This window comes from Crocodylus siamensis, chromosome 5 (genome assembly GCF_052110815.1).
Source record: "Crocodylus siamensis isolate JL-2025a chromosome 5, ASM5211081v1, whole genome shotgun sequence".
Classification (NCBI taxonomy): Eukaryota; Metazoa; Chordata; order Crocodylia; family Crocodylidae; genus Crocodylus; species Crocodylus siamensis.
Genome location: NC_143399.1, coordinates 49,414,204 through 49,430,870, shown reverse-complemented (window position 1 = coordinate 49,430,870; position 16,667 = coordinate 49,414,204). Strand labels below are relative to the sequence as shown.

The 16,667-nt window shown below is 41.7% G+C and overlaps 1 protein-coding gene across 4 annotated transcripts in view; it reads right to left on the bottom strand.

Moving 5' to 3' along the window:
- Positions 1 to 16,667, bottom strand: part of RASAL2 (RAS protein activator like 2) — a 286,489-nt gene that overhangs the window by 179,195 nt on the left and 90,627 nt on the right. For 2 of the 4 annotated variants that reach the window (XM_090047327.1, XM_090047328.1), the window contains exon 1: positions 3,945 to 4,551. The exons of the other annotated variants lie outside the window; for them this stretch is intronic. In XM_090047327.1, coding sequence (XP_089903453.1) covers positions 3,945 to 4,551 — 607 coding nt within the window. Of the gene's footprint in view, positions 1 to 3,944; positions 4,552 to 16,667 lie in introns of those variants that run through there. 4 annotated transcript variants of the gene reach the window in all.

The following is a 16,667-nucleotide window of genomic DNA, read 5'->3' as shown; positions in this document are numbered from 1 at the left end:
TTCGCTGAAGGCACCAGTGGAAAAAGGACAACATTTTAATCCACTGTACCATAGAATCAGAATTTTTATATTGAACACAAATTTTATTTTGTTCTCATGAAGCAAAAGTAGGAAGTAATTCTGCAGGAAATACCACAATCACAAGGACAAGAGGATGACAGTTATAGCCAATTAAAATTATATATGGGCAATCAATTTATTTTTCTCCAAACTAAAACAGTTTTACTGAGTCAAAATATAGAATTTATTCTACTGAGGTAGAATTATTACAATATTACAATTAGACTTGCTTTGTCCAAGGATCCAGGTAAGTAAGAACTATAAATTCATTTATAAAACTCTCCTGCTTTCAGTGACCTTTAAAACATGCTAAGAATGGGAACAGTGTGGAAAGCTCCACTAAAGGTACAGTTAGACAAGAGTCACAAACTCCTGCAAGACCGTTTCAGGCTGGACATAAGGAAGAATTTCTTTACTGTCTGAGCCCCCAAGGTCTGGAACAGTCTGCCAGCGGAGGTGGTTCAAGCACCTACATTGAATACCTTCAAGAGTAAATTGGATGCTTATCTTGCTGGGATCCTATGACCCCAGCTGACTTCCTGCCCTTTGGGCAGGGGGCTGGACTCGATGATCTCCCGAGGTCCCTTCCAGCCCTAATGTCTATGAAATCTATGAAATCTATGAAACTGTTTTTGTTATCTCTTTCCTTATCCTGTTTCTATTGAAATCACGACTTCAACTTTACTGAATGTTTACAGTCCAAAGATTTATTTACTGGAATTTCCCTCATTCTTGATTGATGCTTTTACTGAACATGTTCTGAGTTTTTTGTAGGTTATTACTAATAATGCAAAAACACAATCTAACCTCCTGAAATTTAAGGCTTTGTCTGCATTACAACCAGTTCACAAATAAGTTAGTGAATATGTCTGGCTCTAAACATAGTTAAAACACAACGGTTGCAGCAGCCAATAGTGCTTCAGTCAAGCCAGGGATCTAGGGTGGCCCACACTTATTTCTTCAGCACACTGTAGAGGCAGGGTTCCCTGACTATTCATTGGTTTCCTTTCTTTCCAGCTTGAATCTGTGTTATAACATCCTAAAATGCATTATCCAATGAGCTGTCAAGTGGTGTTCCTTGTGCATGTCCTCTGCTGAGGCTTTCTGGATCAAGGAGAAGCGTCTTCCAAGAGCAATTCTGTGCCCTTTCATCACTGAAAGTGACAACTGATTTGAGCCAGCAAGATCAGGGACTTTGTTCAGAAGACAATCTCTCTTCTCTATTCAAGATGCATGAGAGTTATCAATCTTTTCCCAGAAGGGGCAGGCAAGACCCTGAAAGGGACTAACACTGTCAAAGATGCCAGTTCTTTAAGGCTAAAAACAAGACAATCAGTTTAATGCAGCTCTGGGATATGTCTGGCATTAAAACAAATGAGGCAGTCCTTTACACATTTAAATGGCAATTAACTGATTAGGTGTTATGTGTTAATTCAGATATTTCACAGATGCTTAATGTGGGACAGTAGACTTGTACATCTGTAAGATTTGGGCTTTGCTGCGAGACACTCCAATCTGAATCAAATTGGTTGCTTATTTTTAGCCTAAGCATGGAATAGTATGCTTTTTCTGTGCTAGAAAACAAACTTCTCCATCAGTCAAACCCTCCCTCCCCAGCCTAGAGTCACTGAGCCTTTGTGAGATGTCCACATAAGCGGTGGAAAGAGGATTTTGATGCAAGACTGAACAAGAATCTAGTTAGTCTAAAGCTGGTGCATTAAGCATACATCTTGCAGGCCAGATCTGACTTGCAAAGCCTCTCTATCCAGCCTGGTGGGCCACCAGAAGTTAGCAGGCATGGCTTGCCACAGAAGTCAGGGCATTTTGGCCCTCATGGCCATGGCTGTCAGCAGTGAGCTTGGTTCATTGCTACTGCCCCTGTACTATCAGTGCACACCCAGACTCCAGTGCCCTGAAACTCTTGTTACCACCATTTTGGGACACCTTGCCATCCTCAGATCCTTTGCTGCCAATTGCTACCTCCAGAGAGCCTTCCACCACCACTGGACCCCTCACTGGTGCTGCAGTGGCCACAGCATCTACCACTGTTTCTAAGCTGGATCAGGCCCAAAAGAAGCTACTCAGTCCAGACCTGGCTAGGGGCTGCAGAAGTGTGGACTAAGGATTCCCTAAGAATACCTCGCTTGGCATGGGAAACAGGTTTCCCCCCCCCTAGATTTTTATGGCTATTCTGATATCAGACTCTCCCCACAACTCCCCCCTCAGACAAGAACAAGTCAAATGTGTTCTCAAGTCAAGGGAAGGTTCCTTTCTTTGCAGGTAATGTTCAGATTGTTTTTAGACCACCCAGGTATCATATGGCCTCACCTTCTCAGTGTTTCAAGTTGAACCTGTGTGGAGCTGAGAAATAAATATAGAAGACCTGGTACCTCTTCCAATTTAACCTCTTCAATCTAAGTTGAGGAGGTCTACATCAGGGTCACAGGATTAATGACACTACATGCATATCTACTGTACTGAAAGCCCCATCATGAATTGGCTTCTTTGAATGTCCCAACAGATGTGTCACTCCATTCCCCACTTCTACCTCCCTCCCTCCTTCAGACAGTTCCCCCAGAGAGTCTCTTCAATCCAACTAGTTTGTTTTAGAGAGTTCTTGAGCTTTAGTCCTGCTAGTCAAAACCAGTTCGGCAAGCTCAGCAGGAGGTTGAGCCAGACTCCTCAGAGCCAAGGGTTCTTTCATTACTCCATAACAACCCTCAACTATTTGCTGATGGGTGGCATATCTTGAGCTACTCTTTCCTTCCCATAGATTTTTTTTCTTTTGAGCCCTCTGTTTAACAAAATATCAATAGCCAGACTACCATTCAATATTAAAAAATGACAAGAAGCAGCTTTATATCCATCATTGTCCACCAGAAAGGAGTTCATATGGAAGAAAAGTGAGAACACACTTATCCACTGTCCCAGTGCAAAAACCCTAGCAACTGTAAGCTGGTGCTACTTATAACAATGTAATAATCATCATCAGCCCAGATGTCAGCTCATTAGAGTCTCCTCACAGAAATATAAATTCATTTTGGACTTTTATTGACATTAATCATCAATTCTAAACAAATCAGCTCCCCCCACTCCAGAGTTAAGGCTTAATTTTGAATAATCACATCTTTTTTCTTTAGACTATTTGTTCCATTTTAAAGATATCTGAATGACTCTGAAAGCAAATACTAGTTTATACCATATTAAAAAACCCTACATTTTAGTTAAAATATTTTAAGTGCCTGACATGAGCAGAGGTCATTATAATAAACTGAGGGAGTTTTTTTGGTTTTGTTTTTGGGGTTTGTTTGTTTTTTTAATACCAGAGATGTGGCTGAATATCTCAAATGGGTCCATATGTCATCAGGGTTTAGTATGATTAGTTAGGAGGATTGTAGAAAATGTTATGAATTTTTCGAAGTGAAAATGTAAACACTTTCACAGATGAATCAGTTACTTGGATCAGATCTGCAAGTCCTCAAAGAAGCCAAGTGACAAATTAAGAGGGCACACAAAAACTCCCCCCCCCACCACCACCACTTTGGCTCCAAGGATAGATCAGGAAAATAGATTTAAAATGAAATACAAGAGACTGGTATCAAAAAGCTCACTGGCCTCAGTCCCAACTGGCTAAACCTTTATAATGTTACTAAACAAGAGACTAACGGGAAGCTAAAGCATTTTTCAAAACGCCATAGCAGCGCACCAGGTGACACATTAGGGAACACTTAGTTTGAAGTAGGTGTTATCAACTTCCCTAAATTAACTTTTAGTAAAATTTCTATGAGGTAGTTTGAAATAGCTGTCAAACATGTCAAAAAGCAAGTAGTTACATTCCTGTTAACCAAATACAGAGATAGCAAAACAAAAATCAGTATATTTACCTGTACTCATAGCACTCTGATCACCATCTGTCCTGGATTCATTCCCTGCCTCACTATTGACCTCCTCTTTTCGGTTCAACATCTTAGAAAAGCCACTTGACAGCGTTGAAAAGATACCACGAATGAAATATCCCTGCTGCTCACAATCGACTGAATGTGCTGGGTGCAGAAATGTTTTTGAACTTCTATTTCTCCAGTGGGGCTCAGGTTCAGATATAGACCTGTTGAATGGAACCCGAAATGTTTTGATTCCTGCTTTGATTGGTTTCCCTGTTGGGTCCTCCTGGAGACCATCAGCACTTGTGCTGTCCACCTGCAAGGAATCTTCAATAGGACTTTGCTCATTATTCTCCCATTTAAGATTGTGAGACAGCTCTTTCCTGCTCACCTTCCAATTAAATTTAGGAGGGGTCTGCCACCTGTATGCACCAAGTGGCTTCCTTTGCTCTGAGGCTTCTTGCTCACATGTCCTCTTGCTTTTTATTTGGTGGTACCACTGATAGTCCTTCAAATTAGCCATTGCTTTTGTAGTGCTAGCATCCTGTTCTGATAAGGATCTTCTAAAGGCTGCAGGAGAGGGACTATAGTACTTTTTAAACGCACTCATTTTCCAGCCCTCAACTTTCAGTTTTTTAAACTTGCACTTCACTAAGCTTTGCCAGTCACACAGCTACAATTCACACTCATCAAGAGTACTCCAAAGCATTTCAATGCTTGAGCTGCTTTCTTGAGTATTGTGGCAATGAACAAGAGCAAATGTTCTTCCTCAAGAGCTGGCATCAGCTGGGAGTCATCTGGATACAGATTTCCACACAACGGCTTATTATTCCAGATTTCTACATCTTCGTAGATTTCGTAGCCCTTACCTGCATCCAACTGTGAGATTTTCTACGACGAATTCAGCTCTGTAAAGTCAGTTGTCGCTTCCTCTGTTGTCACATTTCTGCACCAAGTTTTCAGGAAATGACTAAAAGAAGTCAGTCTCAAAAACCCACAGTGATGCCTTGGACCAATCACACTTGACTTTGCAACAACAACAGTGGGTTAAAAACAGAATGTGAAAGTACCATAACTTATCACATCCATGCTTTCTCGGAGCAAAGCCTCAGCAAAAAAAAAAAAAAAAAAAAAATACAAAAAGTAAATCAACAGCCATGTTCTTCTTACGTTCTTGACTTAAGAAGCTGGGTACATCAAATGACAGCTGAAAACAATATTTAATGTAGAAATGCAATCTCTGACTATTAGTTTAAAGTACATCTACCATAGATAGCCTCTATCATACTAATCACCTCAAAATTCTATTACAGAAAGATAAAATCTGATTAATTCAAAACTGAATGTTGCAAGCCTTAAACAGCAAGGCAGCAGTGATGTATGTGGATGGACTCAAGGAAAGGAAAGAAAGCTGTAATTTAGAGCAGTAATAATGCAAGTACACTAAAAGGAAATATGTACGGGGGGAGTGAAAAAGAGAGGGAAGGTGGGTGGGATTTAGTCAATCATAGACCAATTCAAAGATGGGGAAAGTTTTGAGGCGAGATCCTGTGGCAAATGGAACATGAGAACATGCATATATATATTATATATATATATATATAGTTTAATGGCAATAGGGTTTTGTTTTTATAAATCTAATTGGAATAAGAGGGCTGGAAAAAATATTCATATCTATTTAACCAAAGGGGGAAAAAATGTTGCCCTCTCTACAGTTTAAACAGCTGACTAATTTAAAATTTGCTAAAGAAAATATCTGCTGCTCAATTGTGATCTTGTATGCCAAGTTTTAGACCAAAGCAGGGTTGTTGTGTTTTTTTTTGTTTTGTTTTTTTTTTTTTACAATCTACTCATAAACCCCGGAAAATAGGGGGTTTATAATGGAAATGCTGACAGACCTTTGGCAAATGTTACAACAGCAACAATCAAAATGACTTTCCTGGTTATGTAAAATGATAATCTGGCAAGCCAATAATCCCATCTGTCCCACTACAGAATCTCTTTGAGCTGGACCTAGAGCTTTTACATCAGTCAATCTACATCTCTCATGGTTACAGATGGAAAAAAAAAACCCCATCACCCTATTCTATACCATTATGAATCAACTATTAAATGGGACGCTAAATGTACCCAATTTACCAACACCCACTCTTAAAAAAAAAAAAAAATTAAATTTTGGGCATAGATGTTAGCAGCAGTATCTCTTGATTTCAGAGTGAGAAACCATGGTCTCTATTCTATAGATAAATGACTTAACTTTTATTTGGTTGACTGATGAGAAGTTCTTCAGCAGTAAAGAATGTGGCATTTCAAAGAAGGTATGGTTTAATTTATGACACAGGATGACAGATGTGCATTTTCTTTACAGCAGCCAGGTTTGTAAGCTAAGAGAAAACCACTTAAAAAAATCCTTGGACAGCAACGAGATCAAAAAATTCAGTGTCAAGATCTGTGCTTTGTAAAAAAAAATATGCAACTTTCTAGTGGACCCTTCATAATAGCACCTAAGCTAGTGATTCTTTACCAGGATGCTATAGCATTCTGGGGTACTGAGAGATCTGTTTAAGGATGCTGTGCAATATTAGCAGTTAGGTATTCAAACAACTACAATATGACTCAAGATAAACCCAGAGATCTCCAATAGGAATCCAGTGTCAAAAACATTCTGACCTGTGTTACAGGATCTTTCGATAGTTGGGCTTACGCAGATTACGCTTTGCTTTATTGGTCAGGCTTAACTTTATTAATGAAGTGCAAAATAAAACAGAATGAATGGTGCTATGTCCACCAGTCAGCACACACTCACCACGTCTCACGCGCCCTAGCGACACGTGAGACTGCTGTTGTGCTGGCGAGGTGTTTCTGGGATAGGCCGCTGGGATCAGGCGGGTCTGGCGTCCTCCCCTCCGGCTGGCCGGGCCGAAGGTCGCTCCGAGTTCGATTCGATCTGTAGGGTACGTTCCGTCGGGCGCGCAAAGACCCCAAAGTTCACAGTGCAATGTCTTTTATACCCTCAGTGATGCAGGGCGGTCTAATCACATGTGGCACTTCTTCATTGGCTCGGAGCAGTGACTGTCACATTACTGACAGACCCTGGACTTCCCCTTGAGAAACCCCGTGTGGAAAATTCCAACCGCATGTTGCTTACATGCTGCAGCCCCAGAGTCTCCCATTCACCCAGCACCTGTTACGTAAACACTATTACATAAATACTATGCAAACCTCTAACTAACGCATGCGAACATGGCCACCTATCACAAAAGGCCATAACGCATAACAAGTGCAAAATGATTACAACAACCTGCTGTTGTCTTTCTGAAGTCTTTGCAACAGAAGAATTGCTCCGTCACTTTTCCACAGTGGAAAAACAAGTGAAGGGTAAGAACTAACATTTCCATGCAGTGCTTTGAGTCTAAAAAGTTGAGAATCACTATTCTCGGTAGTAACATTGTCTCATATCCCGCCAAACCCTACTATTTTCAGATGACTGTTCAACCAGGAGAGGGTTCGTCAGAACCAAAAAATGAAATGCACCATGAAAGAACAGTGTTGACAGACAACAATTAGAATAAGTTTGTATCAAGGCTTTTGTTGTTGTTTTTCAACAGTAAAGATAATGCTCCCCATTACGAGTGGCCAATCTTTGGTTTCTTGATATTTCATGTATTCAGTATATTCTCAGGTCACTCAATTTGCTATTTTGACCAATTTCTACTGCTTAGATCACTCCTAAGACAACGGCCCACTCTAGAGGAGCTGTAGAAAACACAACCTCCCCTCCCCCACTAATTCTGCTAAGACAGACGCACACACTTTTTAGTCAAAGATACTTGAAAGGCCAGCAGTATGGTAGTTGCAAGCAGTGTTTCTCCCTCTTCCAATAGGTCTGCCAGTTTGTTGCAAGTAGAACAGACACACAATGCCGCCTTCTTCACTGATGTTACGGTCGACTCAATTACTGCTGTCCTCCCCCCAGCACCTCCTATTTTCTTTATACTTTCTTTCTCTGCCAATGGCTGTTCCTCATTTCTGTCCTCCAGTTTTGTAGTTTTGCTTTCCCTACTCAGTATTCAGGAGGCAACTATATGCTGCTCAAAAGGAATCTATCAATATTTCCAAAGGTCTAGGTTACTTATTTGCTTGCAAGTAAGATGACTGTCACAGGAGTTTGGAAAAGCTAAGCATAGCTCAGGGGCTGTTGCCTGCCCCTCAAGCCCTGTGAGTGTGTGCTACCCTGGGGCTAACTTCATTAATAACCATTGTGGGAACAGGGGCAGATGGCTGGCTGCTTTCAAGGAGAACCTCTACTTCATTTTCCCTCAAAACAGCACATCCAGGATGGAGAGGAAGTAGCATATTCCACAGCTATACAATTGTTTTCCACTTCTCTGCTGCTCTCCCCTTTTCTCAAGCCCTCCCTACCAATAACGTTAATTCATAACATTTTTGGAGCACCAAGGATTGCAAGTTGCATGGGGGAAAGATTTAATTTAAATTAAACAGAAAATAGATCCAATGATTTCATTACTAAAATTTCTGTGGAAAGTTATGGTATCTTTATTACATCTGGGGAAAAAATGCATGTACACTTGTCCTACTGCTGGTAAAATAACTCATAACCTTAGAACTAGATAATCAGCAATGACCAGGACTGTAGAAATTATAAAAAGTCAGAACAGAAACACAAAATTGTTCTGTTTATTCTCAAGTATTAAGCAATGCTAAAAGACGTTTTTTTGGTCCAATAGTATTAGGAACTTGAAAACAATAGACAGAGAAAACTAAAGTTAATTTAGGGAAGCAAAGAGAACTACAGAGTGAGGGGAAGGAACTAAAATAAGCAAAAGGCTAGAAATATAAACAAAGCATTCGAGTGTCTGGGGAAACTTGCTTTGTAGACGTCTGAACTTCTCCATCATTACTTTTGATGTGGCTGTTTCTTATTATTCTAACAACAAGCGATAGCTAGCAACAATTGCAAATGGCCAGGTCTGGGTCTAGTCAGGGTTGTTCTACCAATCTTGACATGCGTCCTAACAGTTTCTATTAGTGTAACTACATACTTCAGTAATGACCAAAGTTTTTTAAAGTAATCATACTAAGTCATTCTGCAGTCATCCCTCTTACAGAGTTCTAACACATTACCTGAAAGCTGATGAATATCTGATTACAAGGCAGAGTGGGGGTTACAAGGCTGAGCGTGGCTACTAACCATTGGTAAGATGTGAGGTTTGAGAACTGCTGAAGATCCTGTCTCTATAACAGGAGCTGTGAATATAACTAGCATGACAAAAGCAGAGGGGAATGACTCACTGACTTAAATAATATGTGGCTAGTTGGGTCAGCATGATTCTAAAGAAGAGATTCAATATGCTACTGGTTTGGACAGAATGAGGCTTTAGACAGTAGCTGATAGACCATTCAAAAACAGAGACGATTATCAGTATCACTGTTCCATTCTTCTTCTGTTTGCTACTGCCCTATGAACAGCTTATTGAATGGCAAAATGATTTAATCCACTTTCCAGTGGAAATTCAAAATGTGCATGCATGTATGTGTATAAAAAAGTCAATCAATTCTATTTCATAAATAGTTTCATAGATGTTAGCGGCTGAAAGGGACCTTACAGATCAACAGGTCCAGACACCCTGCACTTGAGCAGGAAAGACTGCTGGGATCAGATGACACCAGCAAGATAGGCATCAAGATGATTTTTGAAGATCACCAGGGTGGATGACTCATTCAAATAAAGTATATCAGGAGAGAACTTTTGACAAATGTTTCTTTTCCTTCTGTATTTAAAAATGACTAACAACTTTTACGGTCATTAAGACCCATATCAATGTGAAAGCCTTCAACCTTCATAGAAAATATTCTACTCTTTATTCTGGCAAACTTTATCCAGCACATACAAAAAATTTGTCCAAACTACTCGCAGGATTGGAGGACAAGGTAATGAAAGCGAGTAAGCCTGCCCTACGTTACTTGCACTGAAAGATGGAAAAGACGTTTTCTAGTACAGATAAAGCCAAAGAAGGGGTTTGCCAGCTTGTACAGGGAATATAATGGTAAGTAGCAAGCTGGAATCTGCCTTTATAAGAAATCTTCCAGTCAAAATGCCATTACGTACAAAATAATAATAATACATTTTTAAAATAAAATAATAATTCTTAGGGTTTTCTATATCTCACATTTTTGAAAATACAATGCACTAAGACGCAAATGCAGAAAGATGATCAGAATGATTAACTGAATGCTATTATGTAGAAGGTGACCATCATGGAAAACAGTATATGGATTAAATAGAATAAAGAAAGAAGTAATCCCTAACTTTTATTTTGGTGGAGAGGTTCAGCTAAAATCTGTTACACTGACAAATACAGAACTATTTCCACAAAGGAAAAGATACGTCACAGTAAGTCTCCAACAAGCTCAAGAACTTGAAGTCACAGCTCATTTTGTTTAAATGCAAGTAAAGAAAGACCTTTTACTAAGTGTACTTTAATCAGGAAACTTATGCTGCCTTTGCTTACATGAGCAATGGATTTTAAGTCAAAGGAAGATGTCCATCTGTCCTCATTTAGCTGAAGCTGATACACTCTAAACAAGAGAGGCTGGATGCCTTCTGAAAGTGAATCTAAAAATTGCAAAGTGGGATTCCATGATTACAGACAGAAAAAGCATTGATGCAAATTTGCTTACTCTACAAACAAAAAGATCCAACTGCCAGCTTAGCAAACGCAGCTTCAGCTCATTGTCAAGCTGAGTTCTACTGTCCTTACCCAGTATCACTGGAAATGAAGAGGAAGGCCAAACAAAACCCTTAGCTGGGCTAACCCAGCCCCCTCCCAAACTGTAAACCTAAACTGGCCTCCGGCATGTATTGCTGTTAGGGATGTACAAAAAGACAGTCAAGTAATGGAGTTCTTCCCCCCACTTTAAATATGTAGTCTAACCTTTCCTGTTTAAGAACTCCATCATTTGAGACCATGACTCGATCAATGAAAGCACTTACAAGATCCATTGTATCCTAACAGATTAATTTGTAATAGTGTAAAATTGGACTTATTGGTTAAGTTTGGTGCCAAATCATACAGTCACTTATTCAAACTGATAACATAATTTCAGTGAAAGAAAGAGGGAAGAAAGTTATTGAATAATTATTCATGAATATGTTCACCTTCAATCTTCCATTTTCATTACTGAATACATTACTTTAGACTATTTATTCAGTAGGAAAAAAGTTTATTTTTACTAATCCAGTTATTTGATTTTTACATACTTGAATACCTGTAGATATCATTAGTATCTGAGGCAAAAAAGTCTTACCCCCTTCTTGGGTTCCTTCTAAGACAGTGGCCCCCTCTATAGAACCCAAGAAAGCACAAAGAACACTCATTCTGATGAAAGAGTCATGAAAAGCCATTTCTTTTCAAAGAAAGAGCTTGCTTGGAGAAAACGGTGTGATATTATGACTTATTTTGCTTTCCCTGGTTGCTTCCTCCATTTTGGTGATTCCCTCCAGTCTCCTTCCCCAGATTCAGTACCTATGCTCCATGACTCGCCCAAATCCACTACATAAAAATGTCAGATGGGTTGAGCATTTAGCAATAAGCTTAATCAGTTAGGTGATTAAAAACTTAAGCAGCTGGGAGAACTCCAGTCCTCAATAAGACTTATTTAATACTTTGTCTACAAAAGTGGTTGAGTGTGCAAAGGCAGGTATGCGCGCGCACGCACACACACACACACGGCAGAAACCACTCCCATCCCCACCATTCTGCCTCATCAAAATAGTTCAGCTGAATTTAGAGCCAGTGGAAGCCCAATTTTCTTATACAGCTTCCAGGTTCTCAGGTATAATTCAAGCTTATTTTAAGCACGTATCAAATAAAATCACTTTCTCTAATCATAAGCAGTCTAGGTAGGAAAATAAGAAGTAACAGAAAGACAATTAAATACAACCTTGACTACAAATTCACTATTGTGCCTTACAGTGTGTGTTGTACAGACAATATGCTGACAGACAGAGAGGGAGGTTAAAAAGAAATGGGGAGAAAAAAGATTCAGTGAGCCAAAGGAAAAAAGCTTAGCACCTACTATATCTCCTTTCACCTTCAAAACTAAGCCAGAACTGCATACAAAGGGTCTTAATGAAAAAGAGCCGTGCCCACATCCCCCCTCCCCCCCCAGCTGGGCAAGTGGCAGCAGTGAGTAATGCACCCCCTGCCCCAGCTGGGCAGCTTACACCAACCCCAGCCCCAATCCCTCCCTCCTCCATGCCTCTTCCCTCCCCTCTCTCCCAACCCCAACAGATTTACCAGCTGGAGGTGCTCTCAGCTTCCTGTTTAGTCTATGGCTGAATCTCTGAATTGGCCGAATCAATTCAGAGCTTTTACTTGGATTCCCAATTCAATGTGGAGATTCAGTCCCTGAATCGGGCCACATCTCCTCCAAATTTTATCAGCTACCAAAGTGCACATAAACCAGTTTGAAAATGGATGACACCAGTTTGAGATAAACCTGGATCAACGTAGTATCAGACTTAACTGATTTGGGTCAAACCGGTTTATGCAATGTCACTGTCAGGGTGGCTAGGATCTGGAGCCAACTTCCAAGAGAAGTGGTGCTAGCTTCTACCCTGGGAGTCTTGGAGAGGAGGCTAGATGAACATCTTGCCGGGGTCATTTGACCCCAGTACTCTTTCCTGCCATGGCGGGAGATTGGACTTGATGATCTGCTCAGGTCCCTTTCAACCCTACCAACTATGAAACTGTGACCCAGATCCGTTGCTGGTTTAAGATAAACCAGACACCCCCAGCATCCCCTCTGGGCTGAGCGGGGCTCTCTGCTCCCCAGCAGGGCTGGCCCATCTGCTCTGCTCCCTGACTGGAGATCAGTAGAGACTGCAGGAGTCTGCCTGGCTTCCTCCTGGTCTCTCCCTCTCCTCCCCACTCCCTGCTAAGCAGGGATTGCCCTGTCCCCTCTGCCTTACACAAACAACTCAACATTAGCTAGCAGACCACATGCTGGCTACGGTTGTGCTATGGTAGATGGGACAAAGGCAGAATCAACAGGTGGATGATAATGCCCCTTTGTTGTTTTCTTAATGAGATGATAAGTACTGTGTTATCAATTCCCTGCTGGGCTGGGCTGGTCAGAAGGTAGGGGGACCCTTCCCTAATGAGAGCATCCTGCTGGGGCCTGGCCACAGCCCCCCTCAGCTCAGCACTATGGAAGGGAAGGGAGGCCTGCTCTAGTGCCTCACGCCTTCTAGCCTGAGCCACTGCAGGCATGTGCCTGCATTTCTGGGAGGTCTATACAGTTACAAACTGATTCAGCCTAGCCAGGTTAGACTAACCTGCAAAGACGGAATCAATTCAGGCTCAGGCTTTTTGAACGTCTGTCCCTAGCCTATTTAAAGGAAAAGCCTATGGTAGATGGAGAGAAAGTCTGTTTTGGAGTTTGAGACTCCCACTTCCTCCCTCTTTCTTTTCTTTTTTCTTACATGGGATTAACACCAAAGGGGTATTAATCACTGGAACAAACTGCCCAGGAGTGGGTCTTGGCAGTTACTGGCTACAAAGGCCTGGCCTCCTCTGTTTTGCAAATGTCTCATCTGAGCATGGGATACAGCTGAGACCAGATATCCAAGCCACAGCCAGAGGCCTGGGTCTTTTTTTCTGCTGTTGCCACAGCTACGATGTTTCAGCCTAGCTGCATGGCTGAACCCCAGCTATAAGTTCAGGCCTCAGTGCCTGGCTGGCTGTTGTTGCCCAGTTTAAGCTCAGTGAGATAGGTCTGACTTCTCCTTCAAAGTTTTCTTTTTGCAGTTTCTGTCCAGCAGAGCTGGGTTTGGGACTATGAATTTAGGGATGCTGCATACTGTCTGGAGCCACAGTTAACCCCTCAAGGCCACCACATGGAAGTGGGAATCACCCTCCAGTTTTGCAGGGAGTAACAAGGTGCCCCTTGCAATGCAGAAGGACCCACACTCTCTAGCAGCTTCCCACAGCCTAGCAAGCCCAAGGAGCAGCTCAAAGGACTCTCCAATGATGCCCCCTTTCTCCAGTCCATTGCTGATAGGCAGGTATAAGTGTGAAAACTGCTGGAACTGCTTTTTGAGTGAGTCCCAAGTCCCAGACTGCCTGGGAATGGATGAAACCTCCCCAAGAGGGTGAAATCTATGAATTATGACTTGTAGATGGTAGCATTTCAAATCATATTTAGTGCTTTTCTGTGTTTTCTTTGTCTTTGTTTTCTGTAATAAATTTATCATCTGTATTTTCACTGCTTGCAAGGCAGGGTTTTGTTTATGCAGGGTTTTGTTCATAGTAATTTATTCAGTGTTTCCCAGGTGGTCTGGGATGGGGCTTGAGCCAAAGTAAAGTATATTTAGACCCCAAAAGTGAGCCCAATCCTTGTTATTACCAATCAGTGCCTGGCAGAAGGGTTACACAAAAATATTTACAGAACCCCCAAACCCAAGTCTGAAATACTTCCTTGCTTTTCAAGATCTGTCCCCTCCAATTTCAAAGAATAATAGAAAAGGATAAGTAGAAGGGACCTCAGAAGGTCATACAGTCCAACCCCTGCTCAAGGCATTGCTGATTAAACCATCCCAGGTCTAGTGTCTATTTAACCAGCTCTTAAAAGTTTCCAAGGATGGAGATTCTATAACCTCCCTGAGTAACCAGTTCTAATGTTTAAACACCCTGATAGTAAGAAGGTTATTACTAATACCAAACCAAAATTTCCTTTGCTGCAATTTGAGACAGATGCTCCTAGTGCTTTATCCTGAGGCTAAAGAAAACAGATTATCTCCATCCTCTGTATAACCACCCTTTAGATATCTGAAGACTGATAATAAAGTCCCCCTCCTCTTTTCCAGACAAAAAATTTGGAGATACTTAGTGGCAAGGCATCATACAAAGGAGATTATAATGGCAAGGCAGAACCTTTACTGAAGTAAGAAAGTGTTTGAAGCGTCTCCTGGCATGGGTTTTCCATGCTGTTCCCATTAATCCTGTCTATAGCTTGTTTGGTAACAGAATTATAATACTGTCAAGTGACAGTCATGTGACGCAGAAGTGCAAGCAATTTAGAAGGCCACTGTTCCTGGTTCTCTGGATTTAAGCTCAAAGAAAACAAATGCCTAGTTTAAGTGGCTCGATCATACATTTACAGAATGATATAAATTAAGTATTAAATTTTAAAATTCGCTATTTTATTGGTTAGATTTATTTATTTTTTTAAGAACAAGGAACACATCATAGGAAGGTTCAGTGCCCACAAAAATGAGCTTAGAATCTAACTAAGTAAGTTTAGGGGCTGTGCAAACAACACATTCATAAACTAATCCAGGGGTTGTCAGCTGGGAGTATGTGTACCCCTAGGGGTACTTGAGAAAGCCTAGGCGGTACATGCACGCAAATGGGGATGGAGTGCTGCCACATACCATCCCACACTGCCACGCAGGCCTTACCCGCCTGGCTGGATGTGGGGGGAAGGAGGGGGTAACCCCACATGCAGCGGCTGTTGCAGCTCCGCATCTAACTATGCCCCCCCCCCACCACCATCCCCTTGGTGGCTGTGGGTACACTGCTCCGTGTTTGGATGCCTGGGGGTACTATGATCAAAAAAAGTTGAAAACCCCTGAGCTAATCTATCAGTTTAACTCAAGGCCCAACAGTATTTGGGAAATATACATTGTGGATATAAACCAATGCAAATGCCTAACATAGAAGCAATTCACTGGTATAAAACAGTTACCAGAGTAAGTCACAGCAGTGAAAGCCATTTTATATTAGTGTTGTGTACCTGAATAAGAGGCCATGCTGGAGTATCTATACCAATATAAATTTCTCTAACATAGGCAGACCTTCAGTCCTGATTAGCAACACAAGTTACCACTCCAGCACTGACCTCCTCAATATAGAGAATGACATTTGTGCCAAGCTGTGATGTGACTGAAAATATTCAGGGGATTTAAACTGAAACCAATCATTCACAACCTAAATTGAACTATGAAACCTCTAGAACAGGGGTCAGCAACCCCCGGCACATGTGCCAAGCACAGCACACGAGGCCATTTTGCTCATCACACTACCACTGGCCTGGGCTCTAGGCAGCTGCTGCCAGCCATGAAGCCCGGGCTGCTCCCAGCAGGCAGCTGGGCAGCTGCAAACCCTGCTGTGGTTGGCAGCAGCTACCCAGAGCCTGGGCTGGCTACAGCCGAGAGGATGCCAACATTTGCTCCGGGGTCTGGCATTAGCTCTATACCGGCAGGTGCGTGCGTGCCTCAGAGCAGATTTTGTCCAGTAGCCCAGGAGCCCAGCTCCGTGTGTCTGCACATCTGGCTCTGTGCGTTTGTCTGCCTCTGTCTGGTCCTGTGTGTCTGTGTGCGCACACGTCTGGTTCTGGATATGTGTGTGTGCATGTGTCTTTTCTGGGTGTCTTCTGGTTCTCTGTGTTTGTGCATGTGGTTCTCTGTGTGTGTGTCTGGTTCTCTCTCTGCTCTCTGTTTTCTTTCTCCGTCTCCTCTTTCTTTTGTCTCTTTTTTCTCTCTCATTGCAACATGCTCAACAAAAAAGAATACACAACAAAGGCAACACTTATGATTATTAAATATACTAATATGCAGTGCATTCTGCCATATATACCCCCTTGCCCTCATTTTGTTTTTCCGGCATGCTGGTACTCCAGCACCTTCCAAGGTAGACATTG